The following is a 23,748-nucleotide window of genomic DNA, read 5'->3' as shown; positions in this document are numbered from 1 at the left end:
TTTGTGTTTCCTGGTTTTCATTTTTCACACACATGCAGCTCCCATAAAAATCCTTTTCAGAGTCACAAGCCTCACGTTTTACAGCACTGACACGTCGGTCGGTAGAAAACGACTGCTAACATCCTGCGGCTCTTGAATGAGACTCCTTATCAGCCCAGATTAGATTTAGAGCCTCAGTAAAAGTGGCCGGCAAAGTGAGTCACAGAGAGCGTTTCCCCCTAAAACACAAAAGATAAACTAATGCAAGGTTACAGAAAGATAAAAAAAGGACAAATAAAGGTGGTCTGATTTAATCACCACTTCACTTTTATTTTATGTCACATAAATAAAACAATGTCTGTAACTTTTTTCTCTTTTTTTAGAGGTTTTTTACTCGCCCATATTTGTTAAAAGTGCTGCATTTTAATCATCCACTTAAGCACGAAACTGGATTTGGGGGCTTATTTTTTCTCTTTTGCATTACATCTGTGACTTTGATCATAAGTTTTAATAAAGCCAGTGCTGTAAAGTAGTTAGTTCTGGCCAAAGTGCATGCTATCATGACACGATAGGTACTATGTATGGAGCAGCTTTTCACCTTAACTAGCTTCTGAATATCTGTACAAAATTACCAAAGAAAATAAGACAGTGTTCATTTTAATGAACAGTTTTTATAGTTTATTTGTAGTTTATATTGAATACATATGTAATTTTGTTATAGATTGCTACTCAATTTTACCAAACAAAATGATGACAGAGATGGCTTTGTCTTTTCAAGGTATGTTTTTAGCAAATGGCATCATATTTAACTTAATGTGAGATCATCTTCAAGCACAGGTGTATTTCCGAGGTGGTAATCTGAGTCACCTACAAGAGTCTATTTTACATTGTTGGAGGGCCTGCTCTCTCTTTAGGGCCCCCATCCTAAGGGCCCCAGTGCAACCACACTGCTTGCACCGTCTATTTTTAAGCCCTCGACTACAGTTTTTGTTCTACTTTTTCATCTCTGACATCAGTCTAACTTTGACCTAAAACTAACAACAGTGTTTTAACTGTGGGAACTGTGTTAAGTATTACCTTTCAATGGTATACTGTATATTATGAGTCCTCAGTATAATGTGTATTATATATTTTTAGTGTATTCTATTTTTTTGATTGTTTTAACTTATGTTAAATGCCTCTGAGTACCATGAAAAGTGTTTTATAAATAAAATGTATTATTATTATTATTATTATTATTATTATTATTATAGTACTAGTAGTAGTACTGTTTATTTTTAATAATAATATAGTGTGCACAATTACATTTCAATATGAAGCACAAGTAATTTATTTAGTTTGACTTATCATTCTAAATACATCTCATTTTCAATGTTATTCTATGAAGCGCTTGTGTTAGCTTAAGTTCTTACACTTTACATTTATTATTTAACTATTTTTATTATTATATTTGTGTGATTTTTGAACAATCTTAAGAATTTTCTTTAGGATAAAAACATTTCTATCTTATCTTTGTTGCATGTCACCTCCCCTTCCCTTCCCCTCTCTATTTCCTCTTTGCCAGCAAACTGAGTGTAAAAATAAATAAGCTAAGAGACAAAAAAGTAATTGCACCAATTGAGGAACACTTATCAGGACACAACGTCCACCTCCAAAGCACTAAATGAAAATGCGTGATTTTCTTCTTCTCTTCTATATTCTGTGGCCACTGGTTTCCACACAGAAGGTCACAGGTCGGTCACAGGTCGGCCACAGAGTCACTGAGGACTGATAATGCCTCCTAGCGTGCTAACAACACATCCACTAACATGAAATAACCTTTCTATGCAGCCTTCAAAATAAAGCAGCAAAAAAATCTCTGTTATGACGACCGCTCTGTAAGCGTTAAAGTGTTTGCCCTTTTCACTGACAGGCTACTCTGAAAGATTAAACGTCCTCTCGCAGCACAAGTCACCCGCATCATCACGCTGCCGTCTGCACAGAAATGAGGGGAAACATGGAGCAGTGAAATTTAACTTTTATTGATATTTCAGTATCATAAACCCAGCTGATTATATGGTCACCTTGAGGGCTGTGTCTCATGTGCAGCTAGCGTGACCCATATAACAAATGACTCGTGTCTCGTCTTCAGTGATGATGATTTATAGCGTGTTTTAAATCTTAAGTGTCATTCAGGATTTTACTGAATCTTCTGATCATGCACACTGCACATTACTCTGGCAGAGCCACAGAGGGTGTTGGGGGGGTTCAGGGTCTTGTGATACGTTACTTACAGTCTTCACATGCCAACAGTTGGCCTGGAGCGGAGCGGTTTATATTTAGGCTAAGTGTCTGGGATGTCGGTGGGGGTATATTTAACGAGTGTGCAGCCAATTGCTGACCGCCACACACCCATTTGACTCTCCTGCTCTGACTCAGGGGCCAGTCCTCACACGCCACCACCACCACGCGGGTAAGGTAAGAACCTTGTGCACCCACGTCACCCGCCGCCATGGCAACCCCAGAAAGTACAGCCGGGGTCGCCATATTTAGACGGAGAGAGAGCGGCTGTCACATGCTGCGCGGACCCCCTGTGTGAATGAGTGAGGGCCCCTGAGGCATGTGAACAGTTGTGGTTGTGCTGCTGAAGGAGTGACAGGAATATTTATGGCTGCTGCGCTGTGACTAAACTCATGTGGACAACTTTATTCATTTACAAGTATCTCTTTTTAGCATTTACAAGATGTTTATGGACATTTAATAAATGTTTTATAACCCACTGTAATGTAGGGGCTGGAATCACCAGCGGCCCCACGATATGATATTATCGCGATGTTTATTACGATCAGTGGTGTATGAAGTACCTGAAAACTATACTTAAGTAAAAGTGTTGATATCTTACCAGAAAAATGACTTGGGTTATGATTGGAATTGGAGTAACATATGTTTATGTTTAATATATATATATATATACATATTTTAACTACAAATGATGTCAAACTTAATTAGCATCTGTTTTTTATTAAATTAGGTAAAGTTTTAAGTCTGTTCATTTCACTCGAGTCATTTTTATTGCAGCAAAATGTATCTAATGGACAAGTATTAACAATTTCTATGAACATTTTTTTTTAGACTTGTCTGCCATGTATCGTTACAATATTGCCACACAAAACATCATGATACTATAGTTTATCAACTATAATGTATCTGTAATTAGGTATAAGAGTATTTTAACTGGCTAATCATAAATATAAAGAAATAAAGTTATATATATAGTTATATATAAACAAAGTTTTACCTACTTAGTTTTACTAATTAATGTGCAGCATCATTCAGCTGCTATAATTTTTCCAGTTAAGAAATATTTTGTATTATTACAGATGTGTTTTATTATCATTTATTATCTATTAATACAGCAGACTCCACTTATGGTTGCCAGCGGGAGCAGTTATATTTGCTTACGACATAAACACATACATGCGCCCACGACCACATTAAACCGCGATATAATTCTGGAGAAAACAGTTAAATATTGAGTCTCATTCCCAGGACGTCAAATACTGAGGCTTTGGGTTTGTGGTTTTGGTTCACTGACTGTATATGAAGGTGGATGACACGTCGTTACTTACCCCCAATGTGCAAAAATGAAGCCAAAATATTGCAGATTTGGCCACTTGTGCTGGTGAGGTCATTTAAAACCAGAGTCTGCTCATTACGGATCTCTGCTGTGTTGAGTTCCCGCCCCCTCACACCTGCCCAAACTCTACCAAACGCACCACTGAACGCAGATTGGCACACGTAGCTGTCACTCATGTCTTCCAGTCCACTTTTTCTAGCATCAACTAAGTAATTTAAACCAAAACCAAACTTCACTTTTGTCGTCCATCTTTATAAACACTCTGTGATTTGGTCTGATGACCAAAGTGTCAGTATTTGACAACTTGAGAATGAGACTTAAATCAACTCTCTTTCTCCAGAGTTGCATACTGCCCCTTTAAATGTTCTATACTGCTCATATACGCCACGTAGAGCGACAGGAATAGGTTGTGTTTGTCATCGATTCAGTGGGCTCTTATGTTACTGGCACTCGATCCTGATCAGTTTGCAGTGACGTCAAACCCATAACAGAGAAATAAACGACATGTGGTGCTAATTCATCCCGGTGGGAGAGGTTCACACCACCAACAAATACACAACAACACCTTCTCCTTGTCCTCACCTTCCCGTCCTCTCTCACAGCTTCACTACAGCCAAAAAAACCAACATATTCTCACACACTGGAAAAAGAGGGAGGTCCCATATGGCGCTCGAGCCACGGCAGTAACTTCTGGCTTGAAAAGTAAAATTTGTCCTTGAAAAAGGAAACATTGGCATCGAAAAAAAGTTTCACTGAAAGATAAAATGCAGGCATTAAAAATGATCTCATATTATTTTGATTTTTTTTTCATTCTTATGTGTTTTTCAATGACAATTTTCCCCTCCACGCTTCAGTCTCAACTTTCTGTCACCATTTAAGTGTCGAGTAGGGGGGTCTGAAGGGACGGGAAGGAGTGTGTGATTCACAGTCTACATACTAAGGAGAAAACAATGCTCCTTTGGATCCACAGTCCAAAATCATAACTACACATATAACTTACAATAATATCTTCTATAAGTTCACCTGGAAAACAGCATGTATGTTGTTTTAAGTCTGTTGCTTTTTTCGTTTTTAACATAGAATCAGGGGTCATGGTCATGCTGTCCGTTCACATATGGCCACCAAACTCAAATCAGCTCATCTTTGAGTCCAAGTGGACGTTTGTGTCGAATTTGAAAAAGGCGTTTTTGAGGTATTGCATTCACGATGGTTAGACAGACGCACGGACTAATGGACGATCCAAACATATATATAACACCGACGCAGCAGCATAAAAATCAGAAGATTGTCATTGAAAAATGCATTTGTTTCCAAAAATATCAAAATAAAATATTTTTATTGCCTATTTTAGTATTTCGTAGAGCTTTTGTCATTGCCAGTGTTTTCTTTATGAATGACAAATTGTATTTTCGTCTCTTCTCCGGCTGCACAGTGCTAAGAGATACAATTTTATTCATAACTTGCAATGTTAAGCATAATTGTCACTACAGCAGACAGCTAAAGGCCATTTTTATTGTAATTGCATGAGTTTTGATCTAATGCATATAAACCATATAAACCATATAAACCAGTCTAATCCCAGTGCGTCCTGCCGCACACACACTGCCACCCACTGGCCCGGTGTCGCAACTGCAACACAAATCTCAGAACCAAGATGGCAGACAAAGTACAGGAAATGTGTCGCAGCCGAGGAAAATCTCGTCAATCCTTCAATAATGGGAGATCTCTGAAGGTAAGTGAAATTTGGTCACATCAAGTAACATCTAAGGAGTAGTACAGTCGTTAAAAATTTCAAGTATTGATTTTATGTTGGGAGCAAATTACGATCAATCACCTGTAAACTAAACAGGACATCACGCATGGCCGGCTGCATTTCTAATACAATTTAAAAAGTTACTATTTCTGCAGCTTTGGTGTTTCAAAAAAATAAGCTGCTTCATCTGCAGAGACTGTTTAGATTGTAGATCAGCTGATTCACGGTATTACAATTCTAAGTTGCAGTTTTTGTAACAAAAACAATATTTTGATAATATTTTATGCAAAAATGCAAAATATTTAAATAAAAACAATATAGGCTACAACTCAAAAGGTGTGTGTGTGTGTGTGTGTTGGGGGGGGGGTGTTATAATATTTAATAATTTATAATAATTTATATGAAAACGCTAGTTTAAAAGCATTTAAATATTTTGTTTTGACATCTTGACTGAGGTAGTTATAATTTAGGGATGGACAATATTGGATGTTTTGGATATTTAATATTCCTATATAAAACAACTTAGTTGATAATTAGTGATAATCATAAGTCCTCTGCAGTGGAATTAACTTCACATTATGCTTACTCTTACTGTGATGACCCACCAGCAGATGGAGACATAAAATACAGTGCTGCTCAGTGTATCTAACATTCATTCATTCATTGTGCAAAATAAGAAAAAAAAACCTTAAACCTCTGGCTGATGTTTTGTACATGTTCACTTTGTCAAAAAATAAATAATTAAATATTGGTTTGTCATATCGGCAGATATCAGCACATTGGCCAATTCCAATATTTCGCTTTAAAGCCAAAACCAATGATGCGCAGATATTATTTTGCAACCTTTATTATAATTCATACATGAAATATCTAGAGTCCCTACATTAATACTCAAAAGCTGTTTTTTATTTATTTATTCTTTTTTTAAGAAACAGAGCTGGATTTGTGAGTGTGGCATTGATGCCTTAAGGTTTTTTCCTAATTTGTATATCCTCTTTAATTGTATGATATTTATAAAACATATTTAAAGAGAGAAATCTGATAGAGTTTAACAACCATGATACAAAACTAAATATGATACTTTATGTTTGTCTTGATTTTCTGTAACTGTGCGGATCTTTGGGTCTAAAAACATACGTCCAACACGTGTTAAAGCTGAAGCCAACAGTCACACACAGTCAAGCATGAAGGCTAAGATAACCCCTTAACGTCAGAAGGTGCATTAAGGGTTTGGGTTAAGGGTCCATTTTTAATAGCTCACATATTAAGTTCTTTCAGCACTAATTTGTCACGTGTAGATCGACCACAACGTGACGGTAGATTCAGCAGCACGATGCTCAGAGATGAAACATGAGGAGAGCTGACCACGCTCATGATGGCAAAGGTTAATCAACCGCGAGCAACACATTTGGCAACAAGAAACCCGGCGATCAAATAACGTATCATTCATCATTTATTAGACATTTCTATTTTAGCGCTGTAAAATTAGCACAGATTTATTCACATTTTCTTTGCTTTCTGGAGGAAGTAAAAGTCCACATAACGGGACGACAGAGTTTAATACTTTTCATTTTTTCACACGTTTTCAGCATCTCACCTGTATTGTCTCCCCATGATCTGTGGTAAACCCTCTGGATTTATCATTTAGTTGTAAACTCCTCAGATTTGCAGTGTGAGGCCTCAGGGGGAAGACAACAGGTGTATTCCTTGTGGGGAAGTTTTCTTGTGGTAAAACCATTTTAAGACCATCATCTTCGTTTAATCTCACAAGAAGCAAAGCTGTGAGCAGCCCTGGATACCTAGATTCATGGGATAAGATATATTCAAAGCGTAGAAGAATTAGTCTTTCGCTCGGGGAAAGATCTGCTGCTCCTGCTGCTGTAGGTGTACCATGAAAACAACCAGAAACTTTATTTTATTTACAAGCACTTTACAGTAAAGATTAGTTTTTTTGTGGCAACATTTGTTGTGATTTGTTTACTTTCAGGTCAGACACACAAGACAGACTCAATTCAATGTTAATACTTACTGGCTAAATTTTGTGGGTTACATGTCCTGCTCGGGAAGTCTTGTGCCAAACCAGTGCCGAGGATCTGCGGCTCTTATAAATCTGGACTGCAGCGAGGAGCAGGGCGGGGCCGCACTTTGGACCAGGGGAAGGTTTCTGTGGCTAAGAATAGAAAAGTACGCAGGCTCGCCATCCTGATGCCCTATTTGGCCGAGGAAACACACACCACAGCAGTTTGTGTGAGAGGTGACAGATACTGAGCTCTGCATGACTCCAAGTGTGTGTGTGTGTGTGTGTGTGTGTGTGTGTGTGTGTGTGTGCGTGCGTGTGTGTGTGTGTGTACTGTCGTATCTGTGACCCATATCAGACGACACATGTTCCTTACCTGAAAGCAAGATCATGTAACGTTAATAACAGCCTTTCGTTTTATGTAAAAGCAACTTTAAAGGAATAATTCACCCCCAAAATTCAAATTTGAATATCAGTTACTCACCTTACATTGAATTTATGAAAAAAAACCTTCTTGCATGCTGCCACATTCAACAAAGAATCCAAAAACAGAAAAATCTTGTGTTTTGAAGTCAGAAGGGGCCACATTTAACCCTTTCTAAACAAACATTTGCTTGATTTTGTTTAAATAGATGTAAAATAGAAACCATAATAGTGAAAGAATTCATTCCTTGTGCAGCAGAAAGCTAAGACGTGTGTCTTCCTCATCGTCATGTCATGACCTTACCTTACCTTAGTGCCATGCAGAGGTGGCATTTTGCCATAATTACATGAATATTTTCCTATAATGGCCACACGAGGTCGCTGTTTTGAATAATCTTGGATGTGTTATTCTTAAATTTTAAAAAATTATAAAAAATAGCTAGAACATTCAGTCTTCTTTCAGCAAGAGGCTAAGGCTTTCATCCTGTTTAGTCACGTTGCTCTCGTAATGATGTCATTGTGTTACATTACCTGTCGTGTAAAAACACGCGGTGGCACCTTTTCATTCTGCATATAAAAATGAGCATATCTCTATGTCTATTCTATGTCTATATTAATATCTATCTATCTATCTATCTATCTATCTACAGTATATATGTAATGTGTGTGTATGTATGTATATACAGTATATATACTTTTGAATACTTTTTTATGTTGATGATTTTAAATGCAGGACTTTTACTTTTAACCAAGTATTTTTACACGGTGGTATTAGGTACTTAATTATGATGGGAAACAGTTCTTTGGATATATTAGTGGGTTTATTTTTACTATAATAAAACGAGGCTTAACTTTAAAATGTATCCAAAATAATAATTAAGTTGTTAATATAGTGTTTGGACTGTTTGGAAAACACAAAACAAATTGAAGAACTGAACGAGCAACTACAAAAACGTTTGACTTGAGAAGCAGGTTGTTTCAGGATGAGGAGAGCATCAGAGTCTGCAGGATGGAGACGCAGATTCATCCTGCCGCCGTGTGGTGGAGGTGTAGTCCTGCACGAGGCCGTGAAGGTATGTAGTTCAGCCTCTCCTGAATTGTTTCATAGTGTTAGTAGATTTGGTTAAAAACTACAATCTGACATCTGTTAAATCATTTTCATAAAAAAACTGGCCCTTGAATGACAAAATGACTTATCCAGATTATTTGTCTCCCACCGGCCAGTTAATACAACAATCATCACTAAAGAGCATATTTTCCGCATTTTCAGCAAAAAAAGTGATGTGTAAGTGAAATAAAACGGATAACTTTTGTTTTTTCCTCCTCTGTGCGCTCTGGGGCTTGGCAGTAACCAGATTGAACGGTAACATTTACGTGACTTGAGTTAACACCCGTGCGTAAAGTTTACTAAGCAAACGTCCTCGTGTCTTGCGCAACAGAACTTAACCACGGCAACGCACGGGTTAAATCTTCTCGCCAGAAAGTTTGACTTTGCGTAAGAAACTGGGCTGCATTCGATAAATCAGCAGGAAAGAAGGCTCCAGCCCTCCTCTTCTCTCCTCCTGTCCTGAGAAGTGATATGTTGTTGTGCGCAGGAGCTGGAACTGAGAGCGCACTCATCCACTTTCCACAAAACAACATCTGTGCGCGCAATTCATGTCAAAGTCTGATCTGTCATTGATTCACAGGAGGGATTTCTTTTTGCTAGTCTTATTGCCATGGCAAAATGGTCACTCTTATTTTTATACTTTTTCCATGGACAAATTCCACTCATCTTTGGGCAGCAGCGCGCAGCTGGCCCCTGGCGGCACCGGATTCAGTGGGAGAACAACGGGCAGGTTTATAGTTTAATGAGCACTGGATCCGAGTACCAGTCCCCGGTGCGCTCCAGGAGCCAGTCGAGGGTTTATGTGAGGGGCACCAGGAGCCAAATGTCGGGGGCGCGCAGAGGATCGACGCAAGTAAGACCTGCTGAGTCAAGACAGTTCAGGAATGATCATAGTCTCGATCCAGGATCAGCAGCGCCAGGACGTGATGTTAGGCAGTATGCGCATTTTAGTAGTCGTGCGTCAGGGGCCAGACAGCAGTCTGGAGCTGCAGGTTACTCAGGCGCGCGACGCTTTAACACTGAGCACACCGTGAACGCATCTGCACCGGGGAGGTTTGCAGACTCCGCAGGCAGGAGAGGAGGCGTCAGTGTGGATGCTGCTGCGCTGCACACCAGAGGAGGAGAACCAGGGCCCGGTGCGCAACACCAGCAGTTACGCACGGTGCCAGAGGGGATGTCTGTCTCCAGGCAACCCGCGCAGACGGATCACTCCATCTCGGCATATCCCACAACGCCAGAAAGGGACTCTGAAGCAGCAGCTGGTACATCCACTGCGCTCAACGAGGATGGTTCAAACGAGGCGAACGGTCACGGCGAGGACATGGTTAACGACGACCCTCGAAACCCGTTAAAAAACCACAGGAATTCTGTTTTCTACAACCCGTATCCTACAAGAGGGAGGCCAGGGGCCCGCACGCGCCGTCCGCCTGGCACAGGATATGGAACAAGATACTTCCAAAATGGCAAGTTCAATTTCTTACACTGTAAAATTTAAAAATTTTACAAATGTATCTTACCTGAAGTAAGTAAATATAACTATAATTCCTTTTTTTTTACTCACTTTATATCTAAGTATTAAATTTCCATAAAATGTTTGTGTATTTCCTTAATTTTGGGAAGTCCATACAATTTAAAAATAGCAAGTGAAATGGCCTTGTTCTTTGTAAGTGCCAGCAACGTCAGCAAACCAAGTTAATCTGATTTAATTTGGTTATGACGAAGAGGATTTGCCAATAATGAAGTTCTGATGAGATCTGCAAGTTCTGTTTTGTAAACATTTTTAACCCTTTAAGACTGGGATCGAAATCAGTTTTCTTGTGCTGCCTTTCACGAGCATTTAAAGCTCTGAGAAAATCTTTTGAAAACACCGGCAAAACGTATTATATATATATATATATATATATATATATATATATATATATATATATATATATATATTAAATTATGCAACAGATATATATAACTTTTTGGTAATTTCTAACTAATTTTTGGTCCATTTCTTTTTAAACTGCTCGTCGCTTTCTTTCCATGTTTCTGAGAGAAATCCAGCCAATATGCTCAGTAAATATAGTTAAATGTAAATTTAACAATTAAATATAACGTTAACATAAATTCATATTTTTTTACTTACATTTTTCAAGACATCACAATAAATTTCCTATTATTTTTTTTTAAGTAAAATTGATTTGTCAGAATCTACAGTGTGTTTTGCTTTGATTTAAATCATCTTGGAGCAAATATTTGGTCATAATCGGCTGGTTTTATTAATATTTTGAAAAGCAGTTCTCGCTTAGAGGAAAAATTTGAATGACAAGAAGGAAAAAAATCCTACTTGGGCTTTGGATCCCAAACTGACAGCTCAGGAATGTAAAACACTTTGATTTATGCCAACAAACACAAACAGCTGCTCTCATTTTCAGCCTTGACACCGTCTGCTTCTGTGAATTGTTCTCAAACTGGCAACATCGAGATCTCAGATTTACACACACTAAAAAAAACGTCAATTGTTCCTTTAATCCCCCATCCAGGACTGCCAGACCTCGTGCCAGACCCGTATGCCATCCAAGCAGGTGCTTACATCCAGCGCATGCAGATGTTTGCGCTCCGCTGTGCAGCCGAAGAGAACTGTCTGGCCAGGTAATCTGTGGTGCCAAAAATGATTCACTTCCTCGACGCTGAAGCAGACACACACACACACACACGCACACACAGGTATTTCCGTTGTTTTTACTGCTCATTAAATGTTCATTTGACTTGTTTCAGCACAACTTTTGCTTGTTTGAGGTCAACTTTCACTGATCCCTCTACGTGGCAACAACTTTTCTGTTGATAGCAGTTAAAAAAAAAGTTTGATCTCGTTTTGGAGCAGCGATTCTCCAACATGATGTTCTGCCAAGACATAAATGTTCTGGGTTGGTTTTCCCAAAAGCATTAAGCAACAATGGAACAAACCATTTTCACTCTGAAAACAAGCCCCTGGGAGCTCAGCCAGCAGCATTTTCCAACGCAACTTATGCCCGTTTCCCCTGTGATTCTTCCCAAGGTCGGCTTACGCGCCGTCCGTGAGAGACATCGACTTCAGAGTCCTCCTGCGCTTCCCCCAGAAAGTGAAGAACCAAGGGACCACCGACTTCCTTCCCGTCAAGCCGAGATATCAGTGGGACTGGCACAGCTGTCACCAGTGAGTGAGCCTTAAATATTATGATTAGAAAAACTAAATTTTACACCACACTCTCAAAATTCACTTAAAAAACACACAGTTGTGGCTTTTAAGGCGTCTTGTGATTCCGTCAGTAAGAAGCTCTTCTTTTCTACCCTGTCAGACACTACCACAGCATGGACGCCTTCAGCAACTACGACCTGCTGGACGTCGTCTCTGGACGTAAAGTGGCCGAGGGACACAAGGCCAGTTTTTGCTTGGAGGACACAGGCTGTGATCCTGGATTCAGGCGGCGCTACGCCTGTACATCTCATACACAGGTAACATACACTTAGGAAGGGTGTTGAATAGCCTTTAAACGCTCATCCTACAAACCCCAGAGGTATACTTTTGAACAAATCTCAATTCTATCCATTTTTCCAATTTTTCCCTACTTTGTCAGTCAACTCCAGGGATGATGTTTTTCTGTAGGCGGACGCAGAAGTTTGTGTCACCCTGGCTCCCTCGTCAAAAAACCTATAGGATTTTTCTATTGGATTCTGCATATTTGCGGAAAATGAGCTCAAACAAACGTTTATGACACTTATACGTTTTGTTCAGCAAAATAATCCTCACAAATTAACACCACTTTTTAAAAAGCTAACATTAGGTTATAAGCAAACAACACAATGGTTGCGTGATTTAACCTCGCGACCACAACGGAGGCTGTAAAGCCGAGTTCAGCGCGGCTCAGCATGATGACCTTCTGTAGTCTCATATGGCCTCTTGTTAGCAACCGTCTTTTTAAGATGCATAAAAGCTCCAAAATTCACGAATGGGGTATTTACTGACACAATGTATGCTTGTGTTAAACAACGGACCATATTCTAATCAAATTTTTTTAAAAAAACGAATCAACTTTGAGACGAGGGAACCTGCAGTGCTGATATGCAAACTCATTTCTAGGTTTTAGGACTAATTTTTAGGACACTCTGTGACTTCATATCATTGTTTTCTGTTTGAATTTGTACTTTTAAAAATACTGATGATTTGGGGACAAAAGCACCTGATTCTGCCCTCGCAGTGTTAAAGAACTATTCCACAGCTGGAAAGATGTTCTTTTCATAAAACTGAGCTGCCCAGATTTCACCAGAGCTAAAACTGACCAGATTGAATGTGCTATACAGCAGTTATGTGACCTCATTTGAGACAAAAACTTCTCGTTTTTCTAACCTCCTCGAGCACCTCTTGTCCTGCATGTTTTGGATCTCTCGCTGCTGCAACACAGCTGCATTAAATGATCGGCATCATCAAGCAGCTTAAGGATTTCATGACAAGTTGTTCATTTGAATCAGCTGTGTTTATTGTGTCCGTTTATTGACGCATGCTCCCCACATTATAATGATGTAAGGTCGGTTGAAAATCGCCATAGTATCCCTTTAATAGATGGAATTAATTATTGGGTTTGTGTTTGCCACGAGTGCTCATTTAAAGTATCACACACTATCAGGAGGGCAGGGCCACTTTGAGGGAGAGAGACAGATTTCTAATGTGCTCCGTCAGCAACCCTAAAAACTGCTCTTCCAAAGAAAAGATGACGTTCAAAGCCAGACAACCAACTTCCCTAAAATAATAATAACCTGCATTTTCAGAAGTTGGCAATTACATAATTAATAGTGTTTTGAGAAGAAATAAGTTACCATTTTGCTACGATTGTTGTTTCTTACAGTAGTTTATTCTTGTTAGTAGTCCCATGTTCTAAATATGGACAATAGGGCTGAAAATTATATTGCGATATTTTTAGGCTATATCTCAATATAAGATTTATATCTTGATATTTTTAAATCTTCTAAAAAATTCTTCATTAATTCTAGAACTGGGAGAGAGACTCAGACATTACTTCAAAAATATATTATTTTTTTAACCAAATTCCCTCTTTGATGTGAAAATATTCACACAATTTTATTTTTGATGAATAATTATGAGTAATGTAGAAATAATGACTCAGTGGGTAAAGGCCAGTAATAAAACAAGTAGAACTGTCCAATAAGTTTAGAAGTGCATCCCTTTACTGCAATGCAACCTTTAAAATAAAAAACCCACCATTTATTCTATTATATAACAATATCCAATGTCTAGGACGATATATATAGTCTCATATCACGCTATGATATAATATCTTTATATCACCCAGCCCCAACTGACAACATTAAAAGTTTAAATTCCTCCACTGGACTGAGAGATTCATGTTGTATTGTTATATGGTTCAAACTTCTGGAAGTCAACAGTCCTCCCTGGTGTAGTATTTACTCATGGGGGGTTTTGGTCCAGGATCAGTCCTCCTGATTTCAAGAAAATTGGACATTTCAGTCACTAAGCAGCTCATAAAATGCACTACAGGAAGAATATTGAATTACAAATTCACCAGACAGTTGGCAACCTTCTTAACAATTTATGAGGTGAGAAAGAAACAACAGAAGAAAACAAAAAATGTGACTCACTGCAGTGATTTGGTTTTGAAGGGTCGAGTTTTGTCGTGATCTGAATGAATCGTGGTTTGTTGTCACTGTGCACACGTGTTGTTTTCTCACACCTTATAAGTTGAATTACACAGACATATTTCGGAGCAGTGGCCTCTATGTGGTGTTTTTAACATGAGCAGGATTGTTCTTAGTAAATGTTTTGTTCCTTACAATCCATATGCTCCTTTACATTATATTTGTCTTTTTGAGAAAAAGGACAACCAGCCCATCTGAAGAGCAGTGAATCGTTTCACATGTATGCACAGATGCACATTAAAAGAGGATTATCGTGGAACTAAAAATGTTACTGTACCAGCATCAGTTTATGCACATCAGATAATTAATACAGTTATCTAAAAAACAAGAAACCAAAATATATCAGTATGCAATTCCTTAAAAAAGATATTTTTTTTAAGTAGGGTTGTATGGAGTACTTCTCCATATTCTGTGTATTACATGCAGTGATGTCACTCAGCACGCCCCCAGTTTGGAGCAGCAGGCTGGAGTCCGCCACCAAAGCTCAGCAGTGTACTGCTGTGGTTGGGGGTCAGCAAGAAAATGTATTTTAGTTACTTAAAAAAAGTCCCGCCTAAATAAAAGATCTATATCATTTTGAGTGTACGCTTTTTGAAAGTGTTTTCACCGCTTTACTTTTCCGTCAGACAGCCCGTTCTGATGGGGAGGACGTCAACAGCTTTAGTGTCTGTGCTCTCGTCAAAGCCACCAGACCTCACTGACAAAACAGTATTTTTAATTTGCTGAACACACAGGAGCTGCTGGTCCTCCACTGCTTCGATCAGTTAGTTAGTTTGCGTGATTGCGTGACTTTGGTGAATCTGAACTAACCAAAGTCACACAATAATGCTGAAAAATTAACTGTTAAAGGCAGCAGCAGACTAGTAGCTCCTGTGTTCAGGGATGTTAAATCACCATTTTTCTGAATGGAGTCTGGCTTTGAAGAGAGCGATATAAGTGCCGACTGACTGCTGACTGTACATCATAAACTGTCTGTCAAAAAACCTGAACTGTCCTTTTAACTCTCCATAAGAAAATTACCTAAAAATAGCAAGAAATTACTAAGATGTACATAAAAACAACTCCCTCCCCAAATTAGCAGAAAAAATATAAAAATGTACAAGAAAATTACATGAAAAGTTGCAAAATGATTTAAAAAAAAGTTAAAAATAAAAATAAAAACAAGAAAATTACCTAAAAACTGCTTAAAACTAATCAGTATTCTGTAATATAATTTAAGATATATTCTTATGTAATTATATGACGTTTATAAATGTAGTTTCCCTGACATGCTCACACACTTATCAGCATAAAAGAATTCCTAAAATTCAGGTATGGATTTTGGTTTTGGTTTTGTACAACACCAAGATTTTTAGTTCCCTAACCACCCCTGTGACACATTTCCTCTGACCATCCAGAACTGCTGTAGGAATTATTCAGGCTGGAATTAGTATAGTAAAATAGTATAGTATGTATAATAGTATAATGTAGTGTGGAGTAAAGTTACACTGTTAGGTTTGTTAGGTAGATTGTTTTTCAGTGTTCAGATTCATTATTGGTCAGAGACCTGGATTTTTGGTCTCTTGTGTGGGTCAAGATCCAAAAAACTGTATCCTGCACGTTCTAGATAATGTTTTTTTGTTTGTCCGTCCTCGCTTAATGAACACCCACATCTCTAGTTTTAAACACAGACCTTTTGTTTTAGTTAAAAGTCACTTTAGTCATATTACAACTATTTGTATCCTCCCTTGTGACGCATCAATTGACCTTATCATGTAAAATTGGCGGAGTGCCCCTTTAAATGACTAATGTGGAAGTCTGGTTAAAATCTAAACCTGAAAAATAAAGTGAAGCACCAAGTACCTATTTAACCTACCACTCTGGAGCACTTTGCATGCCAGGTCGTAGTTTAGCACACTATTTGGTGTGTATTATTTTAATTTGATTTTGTTTAATCAAACAGAACATTGTAGGTAGCACGGCTCTGAGTTACACAGATTTTGAGTGTTTTTGCAAATCCTCCAAATCCACTGCTGAGAAATGTTTATCTAACTAAAACTCCATTTTACGCCAGTAAAAAAAACAAAAAAAAACATCCTGAAGACATGGGAATATTTATTATCTGTTGTCTGGGCTCTGTGATTCTGGCTTAGCACTGCTCAGTGCTGGTTTCTTGTAACAGCTTTGCTTCCAAAGAACTGTTTGTATAACTAAAACTCAAATCTGCCTCATTTGCAGCACTTGTAGGAAAAAAGTGGTCAAAGTCGTCTAAAGAGTCAAAGCTTTAAACCGCACTGAGGGGGGTGTTTGGGTTGTGTTTTCAGGGCCTGAGTCCAGGATGCCATGACGTTTACGCTGCCAACATCGACTGTCAGTGGATCGACATCACTGACGTTCCTCCCGGGAACTATATCCTGAAGGTAACACGAGTCACATTAACTGTAAATCAACTGTTTTCATTTTAAGCGTGGATATTAATTATCCATTTGAAACAGAGGCACTTTGGGTTTGTTTTTTTTTAATGGGTGGAAGGCAATGAGCAACTTAAGAAGAAATAGTAAGAATGAATTTACAAGAAAATCACCTTAAAAATAGCAAGAAATTACTAAAATGTACATGAAAACAACTTCCATCTACCCCTCCCCCCAAAAAATAGCAGAAAAACTATAAAAATGTATAAGAAAATTACCTGAAAAATTGCAAAATAATAAAAAAAAATAAATAAATAAGTTAAAAGCAAAAAGAAAAATGAGGAAATGACCTAAAACTGCTTAAAGTGAATCAGTATTCTGTAATATAATTTAAGATATATAATTATGATCTTTATAAATGTAGCTTTCAGGACATTTTTCCCTAGCTTTGTTTAATCTATATTTTTATAAATCTACTACTTTTTTGCAATTTGTGGGACATCTTGCTTAGTTGCTCGTTACCTTTTTTTCCTGTATTAAACAAAAAACAAACTCAAACCCGTTTTCTCAGCGTTTAAAGCTTTCAATACTTACGAAAAGCACCTAAAAACAGCACAACAAAAGTGATGTCGATCAAGGTTTCAAAGGATTAACCAACCTGCCTGCAGAACTGCTCAAACATTTTATTCATGTTTTTTTTTTTCAGGTTACTGTCAACCCCAATTTCCACGTCATGGAGTCGGACTTCAACAACAACATAGTGCGATGTGACATCACATACACAGGAATTTATGTTCAGACACGCAACTGTCGAGTATCAAGGTACGAATGTTTCTGTTGAACATGAACGCTGCATGACATCTATCCTGTATCTAGATAAACTGGAATTAATAAGTTATATGTACAATTCAAAATACATGAGAAAAAAAGGACAAAATACTCAGATGATGAGAGATGTTGTGTCAAATGTTTAAAATTTGGTTGCCTGTATTTTGATACCCACTTTTCTTGCATCTTTCAGGGTTTGAACTGTACTATCTGCAGGAGTTTTGCAGCAAACATCTCTCCCAGTACTGTGCAGCAAAATCGACTCTATGACCAACAAAAAGTGCAATTTGTGCATGTGTTTAATTGTAACTGCTATAGTCTTGTGTTGCATTTACTGGAAATGAATGTTTACACATATTTTGTACATTAAACAAGTGAGATTCTAAGATTTACTTGATTATTACAAATGTGCCTTAATTCATGACAAAAAGATTTCTTTTTCCTTAACAAATACCAGTACTGTGGCGGTTTATTTCTTGAATGCTGGTTTATTGCTTGAACTGTGTGTTTTGTTGCTGCACGTCTTGTTTTATTGCTTTGTGTTATTGCTATGTGCACATTAGTTTCTGCAGTTTTATTTTAAAGGATAAGACGTTCTGTATTTGTTACTGTCAAAACATCTCTTCCGACTTTAAAGGTCTAGTTTGTGGGATTTAGCGGAGACTTTTTCTGTGTTTAGGAAAATGTGAATGTTTCTGTTTAAAGCCCGTGTTTGGTTTGTGTGTTTTGGGCTTTTATAGAAACAACATGGTGGACTCCATAGAAGCGGCCCACTCCTTAAGATATAAACAGCTCATTCTAAGGTACCGAAAACACATCGATTCTTATTTTCATATGATTATAACTAACAGTACTTTTGAATATTATTACAATTTCTGCCAATAGTTGCCCCTAAATCCTTCACACTTGACATTTAAAGACAAGTCATAAATATATAGTTTCATGATTTAAAGAAAAAAAATCACTGGAAAAAATCAGAACGTGATTTGTCTCCCCAAATAAAAACTGAGAACTTCTGTTTCAACTTCTAACGTTTACTCCATAAAGTGATGCAAAAAAGGCACAAATATCTTTACTATAAAGCAGGAAATGTTAAATGCTCGAATTTTAGGTGGCGGACCCCTCCAGTGTTGAAACAAACCTACGCCCCTGCAGATGGACACTGTAGTTCTCTGCAAATGCAATTCAAACAGGAGAAAATATTGCATTTATTAGGGACTATTTTCAGCCGTAGATTTGGATGTTAAAGTGAGTATTTCTGCTAGCAGGAAGGCGTTTGTGTAACGATCAATTCAGTGCTGGTTTTGCTGTTTTAATAGGATTTGTTGAGTCATAAGAATATACAGAATATCTCTTATTCTTTAACCTCTTGGTGGTCGAATTGGCAAATTGCAAAAATCTCATTTTATGTTGAATAGTGTGTCAGAGTGTGTTTTTATGAATGTGTGTATAATTGAGTGAATGAAAAAAACTGCGGGAAAATGTAAATGTGTTCATATTGCTAAAACATTGTTGAAAACCTTATTATATTCTGTTGGCATGTTGGATTAATGCAATAAAGAAAGTGAAGAGAGAGGGCTTTATCATTGTAACAGTTTTTCCTTTTAATTTTAACCCTTTAAAACCTCGGCCAACTGGCTTAATGTATTTCAAAAACATGGGGAGAAGGCAACTTCAGAAGGAGCTGTCAGAAATTAGCAAGAAATCAGGGAAAGTACAAGAAAATTATCTGAAAATTAGTAGCAAAAAAAGGAAAGTAAGAAATAAAAAAAAGAATACATTTGATAATTATAAATAAAGTTTTCTGGACATTTTTCCCAAGTTAAAAAAAAAATCTAAATTTACTAATTTCTTGCAGTTTACAGGACATTTCTTGCCAAGTTGCTCATTGCCTTTTTTTCTTATATCTTTGAAAGAATTCAAACCAATTTGCTCATGGTTCAAAGGTTTAAATACTTGTGAAAAGCTTCCAAATGCAGCACCAAAAAAGTGATGTCAGCCCTGGTTTAAAAGAGTTTAACACAGGCGTCAATCTTCTAAAATACCAGAATATCAGTTGCCGTTCATTCATTGACGTCTGGAGTTATTCTTTAAATTGCAGCTCAAGTCAGTGCTGTATCATGGAAATACGAAGGACCATTAGATTCTTTAAACAGTTTTAAATTCAGAATTGTTGGCGGACAAAAGCGTCTTGTTCATAGAAAGTATCACAGCGCTGTGCAGGACGGGATCTGTACTTTGTCCTGCTGAATGGAGAAGCTTTACTTTGACTGATGCGTGTAGATTGCGGCCTCAGAGACAAACAGGACCGCAGGCAGACGCTGGCGGCATGTTTGTTGACAGGCCTCTGTGAAGACACAAGCCACAGGATCTTATACGGCCGTGCCATATCTACTACAACACAGCCAGGGCAGCATGAATGGAGGCCTTTTCTCGCTCCCTCCTCCTCTGTGCATGTAAAGAGAAGCGTCTCTCCCAGCTGCTGGAAAAGACTCCTTTCTGGCTCAGAATTCATCGCATCATGGCTTCATTCACGTCCACTGGGGATTGTCTGAGACGACAGCCGTTTTAATTGCACCAGGATATTTTATGTGAGTGGGAGGATTGAGACAACCCGCCGGAGAAAATCTCTAGCAAGTCATCCAAAGATGTTTTAAGGACAAATGTGTTTTGGCAGGAAGCACTAGACTGTTTCAAACAGCTAAAGAAGGACAGGAGGAACGCTACACCTGTGTAGATTGTTTTCTCTCTGGACTGGCCACTGCTTCACCTGATTCAAAGATGTTTTTACCTCCCGACAAGTCACTCTCTCAAACAAGCTTTATATATCATGAGGTGGTTTTGAACGATGTGCTGGAAATCACGTAGGCTCCAGACAATGTATGCACTGTTGAATGCACAGATGTTGGGTATTTACAACGAAACAGAGCTCAGACTCAGCTTAAGACAGCAGTGAACCGGGGAGATTAAGTGCAATTGAAATGGTTTACGTTGGAAGTCACCAAGGTGCTCCCCTGCCAGCGTAGATTGTCAATGTTATTTAAAGTGTCTGGAAAATCCCCCCCGACTCCCATTGAGTCGACTCTGTTCTTGTCTGTCTGGGAATTTTCAGGACAATATTTACTCGCACGAACTATTTCAGCAAACGATTGCAGTAGCGGAGGGCTTAAGTTTAAATCCGAACAGCGGTGAAACAATTAAAGAGTCTGCATTCATGCAAGTGAGGCTGCTCTGTGAGCTGGCGCGTCCCGTATGAACTGGGAAACAGGAATTTCCAAGTTGCAAATTTCAGTTGGAACGTCCTCTGAAGTCGGCTTTCCGAAAGACAGAGGAAAAGCCTGTTGTCATTCCCAACTCGTCAAATACGGCAGCTTGGTCAGTAATATCTGTATCAGACACTGCTGGAAATAGTCATCTATTGCAGCGGTATGATAGACCGCCGGCTGACGGCAGCTTATAACGCTGCCAGACAACGTCGGTTTGAAATGCCCCTGGTTGCCACCGCACTTTTCACAGCAGTATGACAAGCCATCCGGTGCTTCAGCTGTTAATGTCAATAAGAAGGTAATATAAGGTGCTGGAAAGTCCATATAGGGTGGGCAGGTCGGGAGGAAGATGGGTCCAACAAACCCTGGACTTTCACCCAGGACCTTCTGCTTCGCTTCTCCTATGAATGTTGAGCCAAACCATGATGTTTTTTTTCTAAACCTATCCATGTGGTTTTGTTGCCTGAACCTAACCATGTGCTTTTGCACAAAGAAATAAACATAAATATGCAGCCCGATCTCACTCCAAACTTGTCAAATAGCTCCGCTCTAGCAAATGGGACTGAATCTTCATTTTGTTTGGGCACTTTTGATAACTGTGGTAACCAGACACGTGCTCTGCAGTAATTTAAACCATTTTTATTGCCATTTATATATTTTTTAAGAACATGTAAGTCATGGCAGGCTAAAAAAACAAAAAATGAAACCTCATGGAGGCACTAAAAGAAAAGTCAGGTGTTACCAAAGTGATCAGGCTTCATCCTATGGGGAACATGAATATCAGCACAAAACTTCATGGCAGTAGTTTTTTCAGCCTGGACCAAAGTGGTGTATCAAATGAGAGACAGACCGACATCATTATCCACAACCTTAACTGACCAAGAAAGATTTCTTTTATTACAGTCAATAGTAAGTCTATAAAATCAACAATTCTGCTGAAATCCTTTGTTTGTCTCACTGTTTGGCATCAATTCTCTGATTTTCTCCAACTTTTCACTCTCTTGACTTTGTTTTTTCACTCACTTCAAGTCAAACCAACATTGCCATCCCCGGAGCCAATAAAAATTCAAGGGATGTTGAACTTTAAGCTGTTCTAACAAGCCGATCAGGTGATGAGTGTTTGGCTGACTGCGCTCTCGGAGCTCAGCTGGTCTCCAACTTTTTGGACCAGCATGTCATTTTAAACATGTCATGCTGTAGAGAAGACACCGACTGTTTGCTCAGCTGTGGAGCTTCGCACCAACATCTGGACGGAGTCTCGCGTTAGCCTCACACAAGCACAGAAAGGCGCTGGCAGAGGCCAGAGAAATAAGTCAGGCTGGCACCTCTCATTTGGCTTCAACAAACAGGATCCAGCGTGCAGGTAGGTAAGGTGAGGAGCGTTTTGCCATCTGCCTGCAGCCTACACTGAACAAACTGTGGCAAGGAGAGACATTTTCCGGATGCATCTGCACGTAGGTGGGCAGTGTTTGGAGAGGTTACTAAGGGCAGGGTCTGGTATTTGCAGGTCATATTTCAACAAAGCTGGGCCACGTGAGAGCCGGCGGGGACGTAACGGAGGAACGTGCTCAGCCTAAAAAGAGCGTCTTGACAGGTTGGTTTAGGCACAGAGCAGAGAAATTCCTCAGCAGTTCTGTCATCCCGTTGAGATTAAGAACAGCGCTGAGGTCAGACGTAGACCAACGAGGGCGTGTAGCGCAGACACACAGAGCTACTTCCTCACCCGGGGGTCACTTACACAACCAGCAACCACAGCGTCGTAAATTTACAGAGTGAAAACTACGTTGAAACAAAACACAGAGGAGTCATCTTCAGCTGATGATGAATTGTGTTTCTCTGTCAAGCTGGGTGGTATTGTGACTTGGGTGGTATTTGGTGGGACGGCTCAAAAGATTTGCTATTCTTTGATTGTTGATCCACTGTACAGTCTGTCTGTAAGCTCCTCATCTCTTACTTCAAACACTTGTATTAATTTTTCTGTAAAGCAATCTGTTTTGTTCAGTTTAAAACGCCTTAGAGGAAGCCTCCGGACGTGATGAAGATGGCGAAACTGTGTTGATTGTGAGCTTCTCATTTTTTGGCATCAAACGCTGTGAGAAAAGGATTTTTGATGAAAATGAATTCCTTGTTTGATTATCTTTGAAAAATCAGGGTTTTGTTGACCGCAGAAAGAAAACTGGAAATCCCTAATTGATCATACACAGAGGACTGCACAACTAAGATCATTTTTAGTTTGGATTCGTTTTAAGTAAACACATACAAAAAAAAGGTTTCGAAACAATCACATATACAAAATTATCTTCAGCATACACAGCTCTGACTACTGTTTTAAGCTGATTAAAATTAACACATACAGAGTATGCAAAGAAAACTTTCAGGGACATGATTTTAGCTTTTATCTCTGGGTCTGGGTCCTAATTTTCAGACCATGGTATTTATTTTGATACAGTCATTTCATTATTGACCCCCTACTAAAAAAAGTACATTTTAATGCCACTTAAAGTCAAAGTTTCTACCTGTAAACTGGGATAATGCTGCTTTCCATTCAAAGTCGAAGGTCGTTATTTCCCAGTTTAAATTTCTGACACTCGACTTCCAATTGTTCCAGGTGCAAAACACCAAATGTAAAGGAAAAACCAGACAGACACTGACAAACTGGTGTGTCGGTGGT

The 23,748-nt window shown here is 38.7% G+C and overlaps 1 protein-coding gene and 1 long non-coding RNA gene across 10 annotated transcripts; one reads left to right on the top strand and one right to left on the bottom strand.

Moving 5' to 3' along the window:
- LOC121951562 (uncharacterized) lies at window positions 1–7,513 on the bottom strand. Its single transcript, XR_006106397.2, has 3 exons — window positions 7,378–7,513; window positions 6,946–7,147; window positions 1–218 (listed from the first exon to the last, which is right to left on the bottom strand). It is a non-coding gene; the product is annotated as an uncharacterized LOC121951562 (long non-coding RNA).
- LOC121951559 (protein-lysine 6-oxidase-like) lies at window positions 5,194–19,386 on the top strand. Of its 9 annotated transcripts, none has more exons than XM_088085742.1 (10): window positions 5,194–5,327; window positions 7,416–7,602; window positions 8,761–8,861; window positions 9,573–10,359; window positions 11,425–11,533; window positions 11,940–12,077; window positions 12,220–12,376; window positions 16,897–16,992; window positions 17,690–17,805; window positions 18,005–19,386. In XM_088085742.1, exons 1-10 carry the CDS (start codon window positions 5,250–5,252, stop codon window positions 18,009–18,011), a joined length of 1,776 nt encoding a protein of 591 aa, XP_087941868.1. In that variant the 5' UTR covers window positions 5,194–5,249; the 3' UTR covers window positions 18,012–19,386. The 9 variants fall into 9 exon arrangements, with proteins under 9 accessions (XP_087941868.1, XP_087941867.1, XP_087941866.1 ...); XM_088085741.1 differs by having other exon boundaries at window positions 8,758–8,861; window positions 9,576–10,359; XM_088085740.1 differs by having other exon boundaries at window positions 8,758–8,861.
- Window positions 19,387–23,748: the final 4,362 nt, after the last annotated feature.

The sequence above is a fragment of the Plectropomus leopardus genome, chromosome 12 (genome assembly GCF_026936395.1).
Source record: "Plectropomus leopardus strain MGB_pleo_1.0 chromosome 12, ASM2693639v1, whole genome shotgun sequence".
In the NCBI taxonomy this organism is placed as follows: domain Eukaryota; kingdom Metazoa; phylum Chordata; class Actinopteri; order Perciformes; family Serranidae; genus Plectropomus; species Plectropomus leopardus.
This window is presented reverse-complemented; position numbering and strand designations above follow the sequence as displayed.